This window comes from Euprymna scolopes, chromosome 24 (assembly GCF_053919585.1).
Source record: "Euprymna scolopes isolate OS-2025 chromosome 24, ASM5391958v1, whole genome shotgun sequence".
Classification (NCBI taxonomy): Eukaryota; Metazoa; Mollusca; class Cephalopoda; order Sepiida; family Sepiolidae; genus Euprymna; species Euprymna scolopes.
The window spans coordinates 2,075,765-2,093,889 of NC_136505.1; the positions used below are offsets into that span (position 1 = coordinate 2,075,765).

Genomic DNA, 18,125 nt, shown 5'->3' on the forward strand with positions numbered 1-18,125 from the left:
TGTATGGAGTATTGCTGCCACATCTGGGCTGGTGCATCTGCTACTAGTCTCTCGCTCCTTGACAAGGTTCAAAAGAGAGTCGCAAACCTGATAGGCCCTGAACTGGCATCTAAGCTTCAGCCTCTGTCCCATCGACGAAATGTTGCATCCCTCTGCCTTTTCTACAAGTATTTTAGTGGTGAATTCTCTGACGAACTGCAATCACTTGTGCCCCCACGACGCGAGCACCCTCGACAAACCCGACAGGCTACTAGATCCCACCCCCACACTGTAGAGGTCCCTAGATGTAAAAGATCTTTTTACTCCAATAGTTTCTTCCCCAGAACCGCAAGACTCTGGAATTCCATTCCAGGTCCCTGCTTCCCCAACATTACTGACGTGCAGAAGTTCAAGTGTAACGTGAACCGACACCTTGCTGCCCAAATCCCTACATAGTACCCCAGTAGTTGTTGCCCCTGATAGTAGCCCCCTACACCAAAGTGGCAATTTGCCTTGTTTGGGGTGAAAATGTAATTAAAAAAAAAAAAATAAATCAGTTATTTTAACTAAACAGGGGTAGATTTGATCTACTTGTAAGGAAAACCTGTTAAAATAAGCTAAATCCAAATATATTGCTGACCTTGTGTATGCTTTGAATAGCAACACTTGCTTTTAATATCGGACTTAAGACAGGGCGGCCATTAAATAAGTAAGCAGACGATTTTTTTTAAAATTGAAAGTTTTGATCTGAGTTTTATAATAATATAGACTATGATGCAACAAGAACTAATACGATAAAACATTTTACACACAAAAAAAACAACAACCGAGATGATGATAATAGGAAAGATGAAGTAGACATACTCAGAATCAAATAAGATATGAAATATAACTGTACATAGAATGTAAAATGCTTATTAAATAGTGAATTGTTGACGGAAAGTAGAGTGCATAAATGTATTGATCGATCTACTTCCTGCATAACTTTATGTCGTTGGCGAGCCACTTATAAAATGTCTAAAAGGGGAGAAACAATTGGATATATATGTTCAATGGCTATGGGTAAAATCTAGATTCAATAAATATGTGGGAGATATTAAAGATTGACGAATTTACTACAAATTGGAAGCTTTTATTAAAGAACTCAAAATAAAATGCAATAACTATGTCATAGAATTTCTAATATTATTACGTATTTGTTGAATAAACATAAAATACAATTTATACATAGCCGAATGTGAGGAGATAACAACATGTAGAGGAAATATTATAAATAAGCGAAATGAGATCATTAATTACTGTTTACACAACGACAAATATAAATATTGTAATTATAATAATAAAAATATGGACCAATAAAAGAATTATACATAAATAAAAATATACTAAGTGATAATTTATATCTTATAACGTACCTATTTACACTGGTTAATATAAACCATATAAGCATGTGTCTCCATTACATGTAATATATCACTAAATGTATTAGAGAGAATGTTTAATCAAAGGAAACAATAATTATGAACATTGGGATATATAGTCAGAATAAAAAATAAATATAATAAAATATAAATAATAAGGGAATAATGATAATATAAAATTAAAAATTATTATAATGTCGAGAAAGAAAATAATAACAATCATGTAATATTTATATAATAAAAAACAAATAAATAAATATAGAAAAACTGATCGGGTGTCAAAAATGTTATAACTGTTACGTAGCGGGTCTGTATATTTATGTCCGTGTATATAATAAGTATGAGTGTATAATAAAAGTGGGTATATAATGAGTTTCTTCTTGTCGTCTAGTGTTTCATAATGTTCCTCGTAGCCGTGTGTATAACTGTTTACAAATATACATTACATTGATACTGTTCAACAGGACATATAACATTCTATCAACAAACATTTCCTTATCAATAAAAGGGACGAAACGTAATCCAACTTACATCTTTTAACATGTGACTTTTAAATCACGTTTTCGAGCTGTTATTTTTAAAACCGATTTTGTTTGAGTGTTTTAACACTCTACTAGCCAAGGCCGCATTTCTGTTTCTTTATTTTACAGGGTGGTCACCATTTATCAAGGCCCGAAGGCCACTCAGGGATAAGGGTTATTGCGTGTACAGTAATCAATGAGATAGTATTGTAATAATCATTAGTATTGGGGGTTTTGATAGAGTATCTTACTTAAGGGGGCGGTTTGTCAGGAGTTTGTTTATATTGGACTTGAAGACGTCCAAGTTGTAGTCAGGTGGGAAACAGGCAAGCAGCAGAGAGTTCCACTGGCGTGCAGTTCTAAGAAAGAAGCTTTGCTCATGGAATTTACGTTTGGATTAAGGCACAGATAAAGAGTGGGGAAAATTATTGACAGTAGTTTCAGCCAGACAGGTGTTTCTCGTGAACGATTGGCGATGGGGGACGAGGGATTGGAGTTCTGACGAGGACCTGCCATGGAAATAGCGATAAAACAAAGACAGGCTTGCAACGTCTCTTCTGTGGGAGAGAGGTTGAAGGGAAGAGAAAAGGGCATCCCCCACTAAACCACGAAGTCTATTTTGTACTCTGTCAAGGCAGGATAGGCTGTTTTTAGCAGCCCCTGCCCAGATGTGGCAGCAGTACTCCATCCTTGGACGTAGTTGGCTTTTATACAGATAGAGAATTGCATCAGTAGTGGGATATCTTCTGGATAGGTAGAAAGATCCTACCATTTTCCCAGCGTCCTTGGCAACAGATTTGATGTACGTGTTCCATTTCAGATCAGGAGTAAAGGTCAAACCCAGAAGCTTGTCAAAACATAGAGCCTCCCCAAGACGAGGGCCATCCATTTCAATTGATGCCAGATGGGGATCAGAGCGTTGATTATGTAAAGATAGAAGCTTGGTTTTGGATGCATTAAAAGTAACCAGTCACCTCTTCCCCCATTGTACCACGTGCTCAAGATCAGAGGAGAGAGCACTAGAGAGAACTTTGTCATTTACAGCCTTTGATGTGTTGCCATAGATGGTCGTGTCATCAGCATAAATGTCAACGAATGATTTAATTATGTGTTTTTGGAGATCATTGATGTAGATCAGGAAGAGATTTGGACCCAGGATGGACCCCTGAGGGACTCCAGCATTAATACTGTGGGCCTCTGATTGCCCATCAACCACTACTCTTATGAACCTATCAGAGAGAAATGATTTAATGATTGAGAAAACATTTCCAGTAATACCGTAGCTGGAAATCTTGTGAAGTAGGCCTTTATGCCATACCTTATCGAAGGCCTTTGATATGTCAAGAGCAATTGCCCTGGAAAGGAAGCCTTTGTCAAGAGTTCACTAATCCTGTGGGATATAACCGTTAGAACATTTGCTGTAGATCTTGCAGAGCGGAAACCATATTGCATGCCACTAAGAAGGTTGTTTCTGTTGAGGTAGTTGACTACTTCTTTATTTAATATGGATTCCAACAACTTACTCATGACACACAAGAGACTTATTGGTCTGTACTGAGAGGGAGATGACTTTTCACCTGAATTCTTAAATACAGGGCATACTGATGAGGTTTTCCAGGCTATCAGAAAGCACTTCTCCTTAAGGTAACGCTAAAACAGTTTGGTAAGTATAGGGGCAAGTTCTGGTTGGAGCTTTTTCAGCACTATAACTGGAATGCCGTCAGGGCCAGTTGCTTTACTGGAATCAAGGTTCTTGGTTAGCTTGGCGACCTCACGCACATATATTTGTATGTTGTATAGCGTGTTGTCTGTTATAGGAGGACATACAGGGAGTTGATGGTCATTGTCGCATGGGGTAGAATTAGCTGCAAAGTTCTTGGCAAATAGTCTGGCCTTGTCTGATGCTGACGAGATGACCTCAGGGCCATTGATGATAGTTGGGATAGAACGCACACTTCTGTTCAAGATCCTGTTTGCCATTTGCCAGAACTGGTGGGAACCAAACCGCTGCTCAGCTACTTTGGATTTAACCGACTGAGTATATAGCTCTCTTGCATGCTTTATTACTCTTTTACAGTGGTTGCTGGCAGTCCTGAAAGCAGCTTTAGTCTCAGTACATCTATTACGTTGGTAGCTATGGAAAAAATGATTTCTGCGCGCGATGGCAGCAGCACATTCAGGGGAGAACAATGGCTGGCTGTTAGGTTTTTGTTGGAATTTTTTAGATGGTATGAATCGGTTAATGCCTGTTATTAACGATTCGGTCAGGTCTGATACTATAGAGGACACATCCTATTTAAATATGGAATGCAGAGGTAGGTCAGATATGAATGTATGGAAGCTATCCCAGTCAGCCATAGAGTATCGATATATAGTACGGTGGAGACGTACGTCTGAAGACTTATTACATTTCATTTTTATCTTAACTGCTACAACAGAGTGGTCAGAGAATCCCAGAGTAGATAGAACGGAACATGAACACAGCTCAGGGGAAGTTGTGAGGAAAAGGTCTAGAAGGCTTGCATATTGACCGGGTGTATCGGGCACACGGGTGGGTTCGTGAACAATCCGAGTGAGGTCATAGGCAATGGCAAAATCGTGACAAAACCTCCCTCGTTATCGATTTTATTTGAATGGGTCAGCCATTCCACATTATGGACATTGAAGTCACCGCAAATGTGAATGTTAGCCGAAAGATGAGCAAACAGGATGTGGTCAATTTTCTCAGATATGCTCTTAAAGATAGTAACTCCCCTTTGTGGGGGCGATAGAGGGCAAATATAAATGCAGTGGTGTAAGCTAGTGCAACCCGAAAGCACATATAAGGTAAATTAGGGTCTTCTCTGGAGATATCTCTACCACATGGAAAGCCATCTTTGATGTAGGCACATATTCCATACCCATGGTGATCTTGGGGGTCAGATTTAGATGTTAAGTTGGAGTAACCTTTAATTATGAATTCGTCTAGAGAAGTGGTTGGCCCTATGCCAGTTTCACTGATGTTGGTGAAGGAGACCTGGTAGTAGGGGTCTACGTTGGTGGATGGGGTTCTAGGTTTATTCGTGTTTCTTTTTTGAAGATTTGTCGTGATTGAGGTTTTGGGGTTTGTGGGGCAGATCGGTAGACTTGGTTGGAGCAGGACAGAGAGGGAAAATAAGAGAGAAAAAGACAAGGATTTTTTTTGTGGCACATGATAAGGTAAAGTCGTAACAATTACCCACTATTATGGCATCGAGAGGCCCTAACAGAAACTACTGTATGGTCCAGAATCCATTCACCAAATGGCAATACAGCAGCCCCGGTACTTTGCACCTGCTGATAGGACAGCCTCCTTAGTGGTTAATCCAAGGTTCGGGTCCCTGACTGTCAGGCGGGTAACGTCAGCCCAGATGAAACGTTTACCTCCAGCACCCTTACTAGTGACATGACCACAAGGATAGACATAGAAATAGAAATTTTCCGACATCTCAGGCTACTCTTTACAAAGTACTACCAGAGCTGCCGATAACACATCCACATGCATTATCTACTCTCCATTGAAAAATAAATAAATAAATAAAATGAATAAATAAACTAAAATAAAAAATAAAATAATGAAATGTTTTATTGTTCTACTAACCCATTCCAAATTCCGAACGTATAACATATTTACGGACAAACAATTATATTCTTTTATCCAACATTTTTAACTTTTAATAATTTTTTTTTATTACATTTTGATGAAGGAGGCTACTATCAGGAACATAAGACGCAGGGATACTATGTAGGGAATTGAACACCAAGATGTTTGTTAACATTACACTTGACTTCCTGCAAGCCAGGAGGGGAAGCAGGAGCCTGGAAAGAAATTCCAAAGTCTAGCCGTTCTGGGGGGGACTATTAGAATAGAAGGTGTTCTTACATCTAGAGATCTCTACAGACCAGGGGTGGGATTTCGCTGCTTGTCGGGTTTGTCGGGAGTGTTTACGTCGCGGAGGCAGAAGGGCTTGTAGTTAGTCGAGGCACCTACCATTAAAATACTTGTAAAACAGGAAGAGAGATAAAACATTTCGTCGATGGGACAGAGGTTGAAGCTTAGATGACAGTTCAGGGCCTATCAGATTGACGACTCTCTTTTGAACTCTGTTCAGGAGGAAGAGACAAGTAGCAGATGCATCGGCCAAATATGGCAACAATACTCCATACATTGGCGAATCGTGCCCTCATACAGGCACAGGATACTCTCAGGTGTGAGTATTTTTCTAGCATGGTAGAGAGAGCCTACCTTCTTTGCAGCAGCCTTGGCAATGCCCTCAATGTATCTGTTCCAACTTATCTCCAACTTGTCTGATAATACATTTCTTAAATGCATGAAGTTTTTCTGTGAGAAAGGTGAACGTCTCCAAAATACGCGGAAGTCGTGATATGAATAAAATATGAACAGTTGTGTGAAGAGCTTCACTAGATTGAATAGAAAAACAGTATGACGCCCACCGAAACCTTAAACATCCGTGTTAGCTCACTTGAAGCTATAACAGCAAGAGACAAACGAGATTGCAGATGCCGAGAGGATTTTTTCCTTTTTTCTTTTTCTTCTTTTTTAGATGCGTTTCGTCAACTTTATCGGAGGTTTTTCTCGTCTGTTAGTCGGTCATGAATCGATTTTAAATAGAAATTTCATGCAAAACACGCTTCACAATTTAGATATGTCCACCCAACTTTATTCGAGTTTCCAACACCGAGAGGTTTGTCATGTTAAATTTGAAATAACATTTTATCCGGAAAAAAAAAGGTTGATAATTGGGTCAAAATTGAAAAATTGCTAGTTGGAGAGGGGTGTCATCAGATTTTAAAAAAAATCTATTTGACAAATGATTCATAGTTTGAAAATGGTTTTAAAGAACGTGACAAGCTGGTCTAATGGTTATCGCACTTGACTCACTGTCTTTAGGTTTTGATTTTGATCTCAACTCGAGTATTTTTATACTTACAAGAAGTGAACAGTTTAGAAAAAAACATGATGCTTGTATGTACATGTCTCGATGTTTTTTTCCTTTCGTTTTTTTATTTCATTTTTTAATACCGGGCAACGCCAAGTACATTTTCTAGTATATCTATAAAATGAGAATTTGTGTGTCTAAGGACAACTCTCAACCTATATACTCAACGAATTTTTGATCTACAGACTTGAAATTTGGTGTAAGGGTATTCAGGAATGCGAAAACTTTTTAATCGGTTTTCATCCATAAAAAGCACTACTAATAGATCGAAATGAAAAGATTGGTATGTGAAGTCGTCAGATTTATATCTGTTTGTCAACCTTTTCACGAGTGCACATGGGTGAATAGTTCACACGACAGATTCTTTATGTTAAGAATAAGTAGGTATAAAACATTTTTATACGTGTCAAACTGGCATAATGGTTATCATACTTGACTCACTGTTTTTATGTTTTTGTTTCAATCCCAGCTCGAGTATTTTTTTTGCTTAAAAGAAGTGAACTGTTTAGAAAAAATACTCGCATGCGTCTGCCTCAGTTTCTTTCCGTTTTTCTTAGTTATTTTTTACGTTTAATGCCAAACAACGCCGGCCACATCTTTTAGTCTGAAATATAATGTTCATATTTATAGGACACATATTACTTGAGATGCGTCTTGTGTGACAGTTATTCTTCCGCGTAGAATGTTTAAATTTTTACATTAGATGTTCGTTAGTCTGTCACACAATGCTTCATAATATCATGTTCGAATTCCTGCCACAGTCAAATGTACCACGAACTTCACAGCACGAAATGCGTCGATTGAATCGATTCACTTTGTGGAATTCCATTTCTGTTTCTTTGTAGCTGTTTTGCTTACATAAAAAATAACAGCAAAAAACAACAACAAACAACAAAAAAATAACAAACAATAACAAGAAAAAATAACGACAAAAAATAACAAAAAATAACAACAAAAAATAACGACAAAATATAACGACAAAAAATAACAAAAAATAACAAAAAAAATAACAACAAAAAGTAACAAAAAAATAACAAAAAAATAACAACAACAAAAATAACAACAAAAAATAACAACAACAAAAATAATAACAAAAAATAACAACAACAAAAATAACAACAAAAAATAACAACCGCGTATAACGTTTGTACGTGGGGGTGATTGGGTAAATATGTTTTTTGTAGAAAACGAGAATTGAAAACTTTCTGCCTCACGAAGAAATTTTTTCAGCGCGTTTATCGGTTACTTCCGCTGTCATTTTCTACGTGGTTGCGCATCGCCGAAGAAGGACAGAAGCATCATGAAATATATTTAACAGTCGACTTAGTGAGCCAATTATTTAACAGTAAACGAGAACATTAAATATCACGTAAATCAACTATCCTTTCCCCCTTCCCTTACTTTTATAATGCATATATATATATATATATGAACTATATATATATATATATATATATATATATATATATATATATATGTATATATATATATGTATATATATATATTCAATATTACTTTTCTTAATTGTAATTTTTATAATAATCTCTATTTTCTATTCTTGTACTTCTGTTGTTTCATGTTGTTCCGCATTATATATATGTGTATATATGTATAAGTACACACACAAACACACACACAGCCACACACACACGTATATATATACACGCACATATGTATATATATTTATATATTTATAAATATATATATATATCGCTTTATCTGCTTTAGATTATGTACTATTGAATGGATTGAAATTTCATGTTTATATCTTCCAACAACTACTCTTTCTCTATATATCTTTCTCTCTCCCTCCACCTCTCTCACTTTATATATATATATATATATATATATATATATATATATATATATATATATATGTGTGTGTGTGTGTGTGTGTGTGTGTGTGTGTGTGTGTTATTTAAGAAGGAAAACCGAGAATTAATAAAATAGTAATCGACGTTTTGTCCCTATTTCAGTGGACATCATCAGGATTTCGTAGGAAAAATGTAGAAGAAAACGATCACAGACCACATGCGGGTGAAAAAGGAAAAAAAATATCCTAAAGTCCTTCCCATTCTGGGCCGAAAACTATAAATGCGCATTTCAGCCTAGAATGGGAAGGACTTTAGGATTTTTTTTTCTTTTTTCACTCGCATGTGGTCTGTAATCGTTTTTCTTCTACATTTTTCCAACGAAATCCTGATGATGTCCTCTGAAATAAAGACGAAACGTTGATTTTTATTTATTCATTCTCGGTTTTCCTTCTCAAATAAAATAACGTCAACCTTCGCTTGTATTTTTATTTTATTTTTACTCATATATATATATATATATATATATATATATATATATTATTTTTTAACTTTATTAAAAAAAGTCGCCCTCAGCATCAATTACAGCTTCTATTCGAGACCTAAACCGTAGACAAGCACATTTAAGATGGTCCTCGTCGATATTCTCTGCTAACCATTATTGTGTCTTCTGAGCCTTATGTGCCGGCACAGAGTGTTGTTGAAAGATGTAGGGCCTTCCATTTCTTACTCTATCAATCGAAGTCTTCACAGCAGTACTCAGAACTTCAATGTAAGCAGCAGAATTGATTTTTAGTCCCTGTGGAACGAAATGTGGTGGCACCACATGCACCTCATTGCTAACCACCCCCAAAACCATAGCAGTTGCTGGAAATTTTGTGTGCATGACTCTTTGAACTTCAGAAGGGTCAGCACATAGCCATTTGTCATTTCTTCGGTTTACCTTTTGGTCTTGGTCAAAATTTTTTTTGTCTGAAATAAAAAACAAAGAATGTATTTCTCAGCAGGATGTTTCAGTTTGTCTTAGAAGCCTCTTGGATCTTACCAACCGATTTTCCCTGGTGGTCTCGGAGATAAACTGACCTCTCTTCATCACATACGACTTGAATCGAAGATTTCCATGTCAAGTCTTACGAATTGTGGCTTCTGAGACATCAGAATCTTTTGCAATTGACCTCATTGACTTTTGAGGGCTCTCATCAATGATGTTCTGAACTCTTTGGACAAATTCAGGTGTTCTTATGTTGTCAGAGCGTTGTTGATGCTTTTTGCGTTTAGCAACTGGAGAAATCGGGCCATTCTTGTCCTCTAATTCTTTGTAACTTTAAAGACAAACGATTGGACAACTTTTAGAAATTGTGCAATTTGCCAATCACTGTGTACTGCCTTTATTGCAACTATTACAGCATGTCTTTTCATTTCCTGAGTTAGATTAATATCTGCCATAATTAATTTTCTTAAAGAAACAAAGTAAAAGATTAAATAATAGATAAAAGAGATTAAATAAGTGATGTTCTCAAATACCAGACGCACCCTATATATATATATATATATATATATATATATATATATATATATATATATATATATATATATATTAGTGATAGGAGAGTAGCAAAATTTTGCCGATTCTGTTATAATTTTTTTTCTGGTACAATTATCAATTTCGATCTTTTAGAATGTCTAACTCTATACTTATTATTCTTGTGTATGTGGGGGGTCTGATTATCTCCAAGAACCACTTAATATTTGTATATATTTTCTTAAAATGTAAAATTACACTTTTTTGATGCATGAATTTTAATGTTACTATTTGTTTGAAAGCAATAAGTATTCAACACTTTATCATTAATATAAATTAAGTTTTTAACAAAATGACAATGATATTTAACTAAAAATAATTGTTTCGAGAATCGAAAAATAAGCACAAATACTTCCGTTTATGTATACATACATTCATATACTCGTTATTTGTTTTTACAGAAGCAGTGATATATTGCTATACAGTCATGAGCGTGTTTCGGTTAGCTAGTTACAAGTAACTACAGCCCTCTGTAGGCGATACAGCTCTAACGGAAGATAAATTTGCAATGAAAATATCAGGTCTTCCAAATTCACATTCCCCTACTGATTGAACATATACACACCAGTGTGCTTAAGATTTAGGGAAGCTATCACACAGGCATACGAATATTATTCATTCTGGTCTTCTATTACCTCTATCTCGAGTCTTAAACACCTCCACCCGTTCCCACAATTGCGTCTTATTTACATACAACCAAATCTAGTTTTTCACAACATTTGACGGAACCTCCTGATATTAACTCCTTGTGACTGGAAAAACTTGATATTTTCATTGCAAACTTTTCTTCCGTATAAGCTGTATCGCCTGAAGAGGTTCTAGTTACTAGTACCTAAACATGCTTATAACTGTGTAGCAATATATTACTGCTTATGTAAAAACAAATAAAGAGTATGCCCTGCTCTACTTCGGTATTGAGCACTCTTGTATTAACCTCGTTACACTTCATTGGTTGCTTAACCCCTGGAAAACAATAACCTCAGATCATAGTAAAAGTGTCGATTACATTTCTAGATCAGATTTGTCAGATATTTTGAAGACAACATTTGAATGCGTGGTTTAAAAAAAATTTCTATGTGTTATTTGGTACTAGCAAGTAATAATTGGCTTAAATATATTTTAATTCGTGTAGATTACGTGTTCATTATTACAGAGCCAATCCTCTATTAAATATTGTATTGTACTTAATATATAGTAGTTATTTCACAAGATTTTTATTAGAAACTTGGGGCCATCAGCTAGAATCGAAACCAAGACACTTAGCGCTCCATATGCGTTCTTTACTGATGTAGCTATCGGGAGATAGGTAAGAATAAATTATTATAAAAAACTTGAAGAAATGAATTGAATTTGGACATGCGCAGAAAATAATTCAAATATATCGGCAAGTTGAAAGGAGTATTTTCTATTTCAACATGCCGATTTATGTCTGTACGCGTTATTCATCCACCCCAACAAAGATTTTACTCATTATAAGCAATGCCTGGTGTATGATTACTATTCCCTGTAAATTTAAGTGTTATGCAACCAGAAGTTTAAGATTGTTTCGGTTAAATATTTACACACAGACGGACAGACACACATACATATACTGTTTTATTTATATAGATATGCAAAGCACGAAATGTAACTTTTGTATTCTTTTCTTCAGATGTAGCACAAATGAAACTGGAAGTTGAATGTAAAATTTTAATTACATATAATAGGTTAGAATATCCGCGCGATCGCCGGGAAATACCACACAAGGACACGCTCTGCTCGTGACAAAAACGTCACTAAATGTAAATTCAAAACCCTTCAAAGTTCTTGAACGCAGACTCGTCAAACCTAAACAAACATCTACTTGTCCACAAATCAAAGAACTCATCGACGCAATGTCTTCTTATATTTGTTTACCTTTCAAAATATCTGCGCTGAACTGGCCCACCAAGCTAACACTCTGAATCAGAATCTAGCAATGCTGACATCACACAAAAATACAAAATAAAAACCATATACTTCAATTTAATTAATTTGATTAATGTTTCAAAATTAAATTAATTTCTTTTATTTATTTTCGTTTCAGGTAAAATTGGTTCACGATGTTCAGCAGATGCTGATTGCAAGGAATCACTCGACCAAAGTTGGTGTCATCTTGGAAAATGCCACTGTGTTCCGACACACTATTCGTCTCGCGACGGTGATAAGTGCATACCCCGCAAAATCGGAGATCTCTGCCAGAAAAATGAGGAATGTGGCCGAGTGAACCAAAGTCGCTGTTATCACTTACGCTGCGGTTGTCTGCCTGGCCACACACACAACACCGAACGTACGAACTGCCGTCCCGTTACAATCACAGACCTTTGTAATAACAACAATTATTGCACGGACTCTGTACCGAACTCTTATTGTCTGGACGGGAAATGCGCGTGCATCATTGGTTATAAAGTTTCCGTAAATCTCTTACAGTGCGAAAAGCTGTACATTGGCGCTGTCTGTTTAAATGACGACGATTGTAACGCGGCAGTCGAATATAGTAACTGCTCTTCCGGAGTATGTGCTTGTGACTCAGGTTACAACGCCGAGGAGTCTGGCAGCGTTTGTAAGAAACGTCGCATCGGTGATGCAACTTGTCAGTTAGAGACCGATTGCTCTGACGCCGTCAACGGCAGTATCTGTGTCGAGGGCACGTGTCTGTGCAAATCTGGTTTCCGGGTTGTCGACAAGAGACGACGCTGTCGCAAACGCGCGGTCGGCGACAGTTGTGCGGTCGACGTTGACTGTTCAGATTCGATAGCGGACAGCTGGTGCGACAGTAGAATGTGCGCCTGCAAAAGTGGATATCAACCTGTAAAATCAGGCACACAATGCAATCGGCGAAAGATTCATGATTGGACGTGCGCAGTCAATCGCCATTGTAGCGACGCCGTGCAGCATAGCGAATGTTCCGGTGGACAGTGCCTATGTATATCCGGATACCACCCATCAGATGACCTGAGGCAATGCCGAAGAAGAAAACTTGGGGACACTAATTGCGTTGTTGACACAGATTGCACTGACGCAGTTACCAACAGTACATGTAAATCAAATACATGTGTGTGTCTCTCGGGGTTCCGGGCAGGTGACGATCTTTCTCTTTGTTTACTGAGGAAAGTGGGAGAATCATGCCTCCAGACTTCAGATTGCGCGGATGCCGTTGCGCATAGTGATTGCGTTAAGCTTGTTTGCAAGTGCCTCTCTGGTTACCGCACGTCTGATAACAAAACAGATTGCATTTTACGAATCATAGGCGACTCATGCGAAACAGATATCGACTGTAATGATGCCGTCATGAATAGCGAGTGTATCAAGGGCGTCTGTCAATGTAAAGCGGGTCGCATGCCTCACCTTACGAAAACGCAATGTCGATTAAGAAAAATATACGACCCTTGTCAACGCCCAAAGGATTGCCGCCTAGCTGTTCCTAATTCGGAATGCCATCAGGATTTCTGCAGATGTGATATTGGTTACCAGGTATCTGAGGATAATTCTACATGTACGGCGCGTCGCATTGACGATCGCACCTGTACTATAAACCGTGACTGTTCAGCATCTGTTGCTAATAGCAATTGCACGTCTGGAGTTTGTCTCTGCAACAGTGGCTTCAAACCGGTTTCAAACAAAACAAAATGTATTCAAATTCGAGTCGGCGACAACTGCACAGTAGACACGGATTGCAGTGACTCAGTGCATCACACAAACTGTTCAAATGGGGTTTGCGTTTGTCGGTCAGGATTTCAAGCTACAAATGATGGCAACAAATGTACAAAACGTAAGTACAATTTCAATTTACGATGTGCATTAAGTAAGTTTCCAGACTTTTTCCGTCTGTGCATTTTTATTGATATCATACGCATGAAACTCTAGTTCCTTTTGGAGTAATCTTCTCCGGCTGCAATGCATTTGTTTTACTGGTTCAACAACTTCTGGAAGACCCCAATTCTCTTGTGTGAGCGTGTCAATGACACTCGTCACAGCCTCTTTCATCTCCTCAATTGTTCTATAACGACAGCCTCTAAGGTTTTCCATGAGTTTACAAAAATAACAAAAATTACAGGGAATAAGTTTTGAACTATAGGGAAGGTGAGGAACTGTCTTGATGATCACATTGGTCAAATAGTTCTTGCCAAGGATAGTTGTGAACTGGTGCATTGTCCTGGTGGGAATGCCACTGCCCCGAGTTGAAGAGTGCTGGTCTCTTCCGAACTCCCTTAAAACTCAAGCATAGAATTTCTTGCTGACCATCTGTCCAGTGAGAACAATGCATGTAGATCATACCCGTGCTATCAAAAAAGGGATAATCATAAGTTTATGGGTGGATTTGCTATGTCGGGCGTCTTGGGTCTGAGAGAGCTAGCATGATTCCACTGCGAATTATGTCCCTTGGTCTCTGGCCCATAGCAGTAAATCCAGCTTTCATCGCAGGTCACAAGAGCATCAAGAACTGCGGGATCTGAATTGATCTGCTTTCATGAAAATGTTTTTTTCTTCTGATCTTCTCTGAGCACCATTGTGACAAACTTCGTGTAAATCTTCCGCATCTTCAGTTCCTCGCGAATAATTGTGTGTGTACTCGTCTCACACTAACATCAAACCGTGCACTTATTGCTGCTATAGACACACGACGGTCCTTATCCATAAAATTCTTTATTTGGTCAATCAACTCTGATGTCCTAACTTCCTTACTCCTCCTACACCTCTCATCATCCTTCACAGAATCCCTTCTTTCCTTGAATCTCTGATGCCACTAAAAAACTAATGCTTGATTCATGCAAGATGGTCCAAAAGCAGTTTGGAGCATTCCATACGTTTCCGTGGCATTTTTCAAGTTTAAAACAGAATTTTATTGCATATCGTTCTTCTAAAGGGTCCACACGTCCAGATTGCATTTTTAAAATTCCCCAGCTGTGACAATCAGGCTTTAGTAGTTTGTATTCCAATTCCTCCTGTAACTGTTCATTTGAACCTGGAATCACAAAAATCTGTCAGTCATCTCATATGATGTATAGCAATTATATACTAAATTTTCAAGAGTCTAAGACAAGTTTAAATGCCCGTATAAAAAAGTCTGGAAAATTATTGAAGGCACCTCGTATGTAATATGTAATATGTAATGTGTAATATGTAATATGTAATATGTAATGTGTAATATGTAATATGTAATGTGTAATATGTAATATGCAATGTGTAATATGTAATGTGTAATATGTAATGTGTAATATGTAATATGTAATATGTAATGTGTAATGTGTAATATGTAATGTGTAATGTGTAATATGTAATATGTAATGTGTAAGTCTATCATTTACTATAACATGTCTTTAGCTAATAGACAATGCTGAAGCAAAGTTATATTGCTATACATTTTTTATTTCTCCTCCACCCTATTTTTGTTCCAATTCACATATTTTAGGGCCATAAAGCGTAAATAAAAATTTGCGATGGAAAAACGATTACGCAATTATTATTTTTTATTAAACTTAACCGTCTTATACCCATTTACTTTTAGTTGTTTCTAATTTACAACCATAAAAATGACGGCATCTTTACTCATACATTCAGTGTTATCCTATCTTTTCATAGATAAATGTGTAAAGGAGCATTTTGTGTGCCTTGATTTGATGACGTATATTGACGTCTTAAATGATGTATTATTTTAAATTAGATTAAAAATAAACGAAATCTATATATAGCAAAGACAACTTTATATATATGAATTATGAGAATTCGTAATTAGATACATTGATACGAATCAAGGATATGTCCCAGACAATCACTACAACACCGTAAAAAATGTGTGGAGAATCAAGTCTTAGTACAATCTCCGTAAATCCTAAATATAATTGTAAAAAATTATAAGATATTAAAAAATTATAAAATATTAAAAAATTATAAAATATTAAAAATTATAAAATATTAAAAAATTATAAAATATTAAAAAATTATAAAATATTAAAAAATTATAAAATATTAAAAAAGTATAAAATATCAAAAATTATAAAATATTAAAAAATTATAAAATATTAAAAATTATAAAATATTAAAAAAATTATAAAATATTAAAAAAATTATAAAATATTAAAAAATTATAAAATATTAAAAAAATTATAAAATATTAAAAAAATTATAATATATTAAAAAATATAAAATATTAAAAAATTATAAAATATTAAAAAATTATAAAATATTAAAAAATTATAAAATATTAAAAAAATGATAAAATATTTAAAAATTATAAAATATTAAAAAAATTATAAAATATTAAAAAATTATAAAATATTAAAAAAATTATAAAATATTAAAAAAATTATTAAATATAAAAAAATTATAAAATATTAAAAAATATAAAATATTTAGAAATTAAAAAATATTAAAAAGATATAAAATATTAAAAAATTATAAAATATTAAAAAAATTATAAAATATTAAAAAATTATAAAATAGTAAAAAAATTATAAAATATTAAAAAAATTATAAAATATTAAAAAATTATAAAATATTAAAAAATTATAAAATATTAAAAAATTATAAAATATTAAAAAAATTATAAAATATTAAAAAATTATAAAATATTAAAAAATTATAAAATATTAGAAAATTATAAAATATTAAAAAAAATTATAAAATATTAAAAAATATAAAATATTAAAAAATATAAAATATTAAAAAATATAAAATATTAAAAAATATAAAATATTAAAAAATATAAAATATTAAAAAATTATAAAATATTAAAAAAATTATAAAATATTAAAAAAGTATAAAGTATAAAAAATTATAAAATATTAAAAAATTATAAAATATTAAAAATTATAAAATATTAAAAAATTATAAAATATTTAAAAAAATTATAAAATATTAAAAATTATAAAATATTATAAAAATTATAAAATACGCATTAATATAATATTTTAATTCATTTAGATTTCTTTTTTATTATCATAGAACAAATTCTGTGGTTCTGCTGGCCCTGCTCTGTCAAGCTAAAGTAGTTCTGGGTAGTTCTATGAGGTCTATCCTCCCAGGTTTAACCTTTCTCCCTTGAAAATAGATTATTTCATGGCTGAACGCCTGATGCACCCTTACCGAGAAATACTAACAAGGTTGCTCATGTATTATTTTGCATTAAAGAAATATTGATATTTCAGATTTCAGTCCCAGCTGATATCACCCCCCCCATATCATTATTGTTTTAGTAACACACATGCCATTTTTAATCTAAAAAAAAAAAAAAAAATATAGGTCGTCGACTGTAGTCGGGGGTAATTTCATGACTCCCTGTCCGTTAATTATTAAACCGAGATGTAGGGAGGACACCGTTTCTTTTTCAGGATTACTCAATTTACCCATAATCTTCACCGTATTTGGGGGATCAATTGTTGAGGTTTCGATATGAGTTTGTTGACAATTAAACAATGGTCTTCAAGCTCATTGAAACCAATATTCTTTTCATATTAGATTTTACTAGTTGGACGCCTGGCGTTGATCGGTCATACAATACGCGTAAGCATGATATTTCAATTCATGCAGATTCCGTATGTATCATTATAGACTCAATCGTTTATTGAACATTAGATATTACGAAGGATAATTTGCTCGGTGCACTAATTCGCAAATAAAAACAAAATACAAAAAATAATAATGATAATGTCGTTCATCAAAGTCCATCTGTGTTTGTTTACAATATCACGTCAGCTGATATTTGGTTTGCTGATATAAACATTATTTTCCTTCTCTAATAAATAAAAAGAAATTTTACAAGGGAATATTTTACGTTACACCGATCAAGATTCCGCCGGTGTAATGTAAAATAT

The 18,125-nt window shown here is 34.7% G+C and overlaps 1 protein-coding gene across 3 annotated transcripts in view; it reads left to right on the forward strand.

Annotated features, from left to right (window-relative positions):
* LOC145246568 (uncharacterized) overlaps positions 1–18,125 on the forward strand; it is an 896,698-nt gene that overhangs the window by 583,698 nt on the left and 294,875 nt on the right. For all 3 annotated transcript variants that reach the window (XM_080108171.1, XM_080108172.1, XM_080108173.1), the window contains one exon: positions 12,359–14,083. In XM_080108171.1, coding sequence (XP_079964297.1) covers positions 12,359–14,083 — 1,725 coding nt within the window. The remainder of the gene's footprint in view (positions 1–12,358; positions 14,084–18,125) is intronic.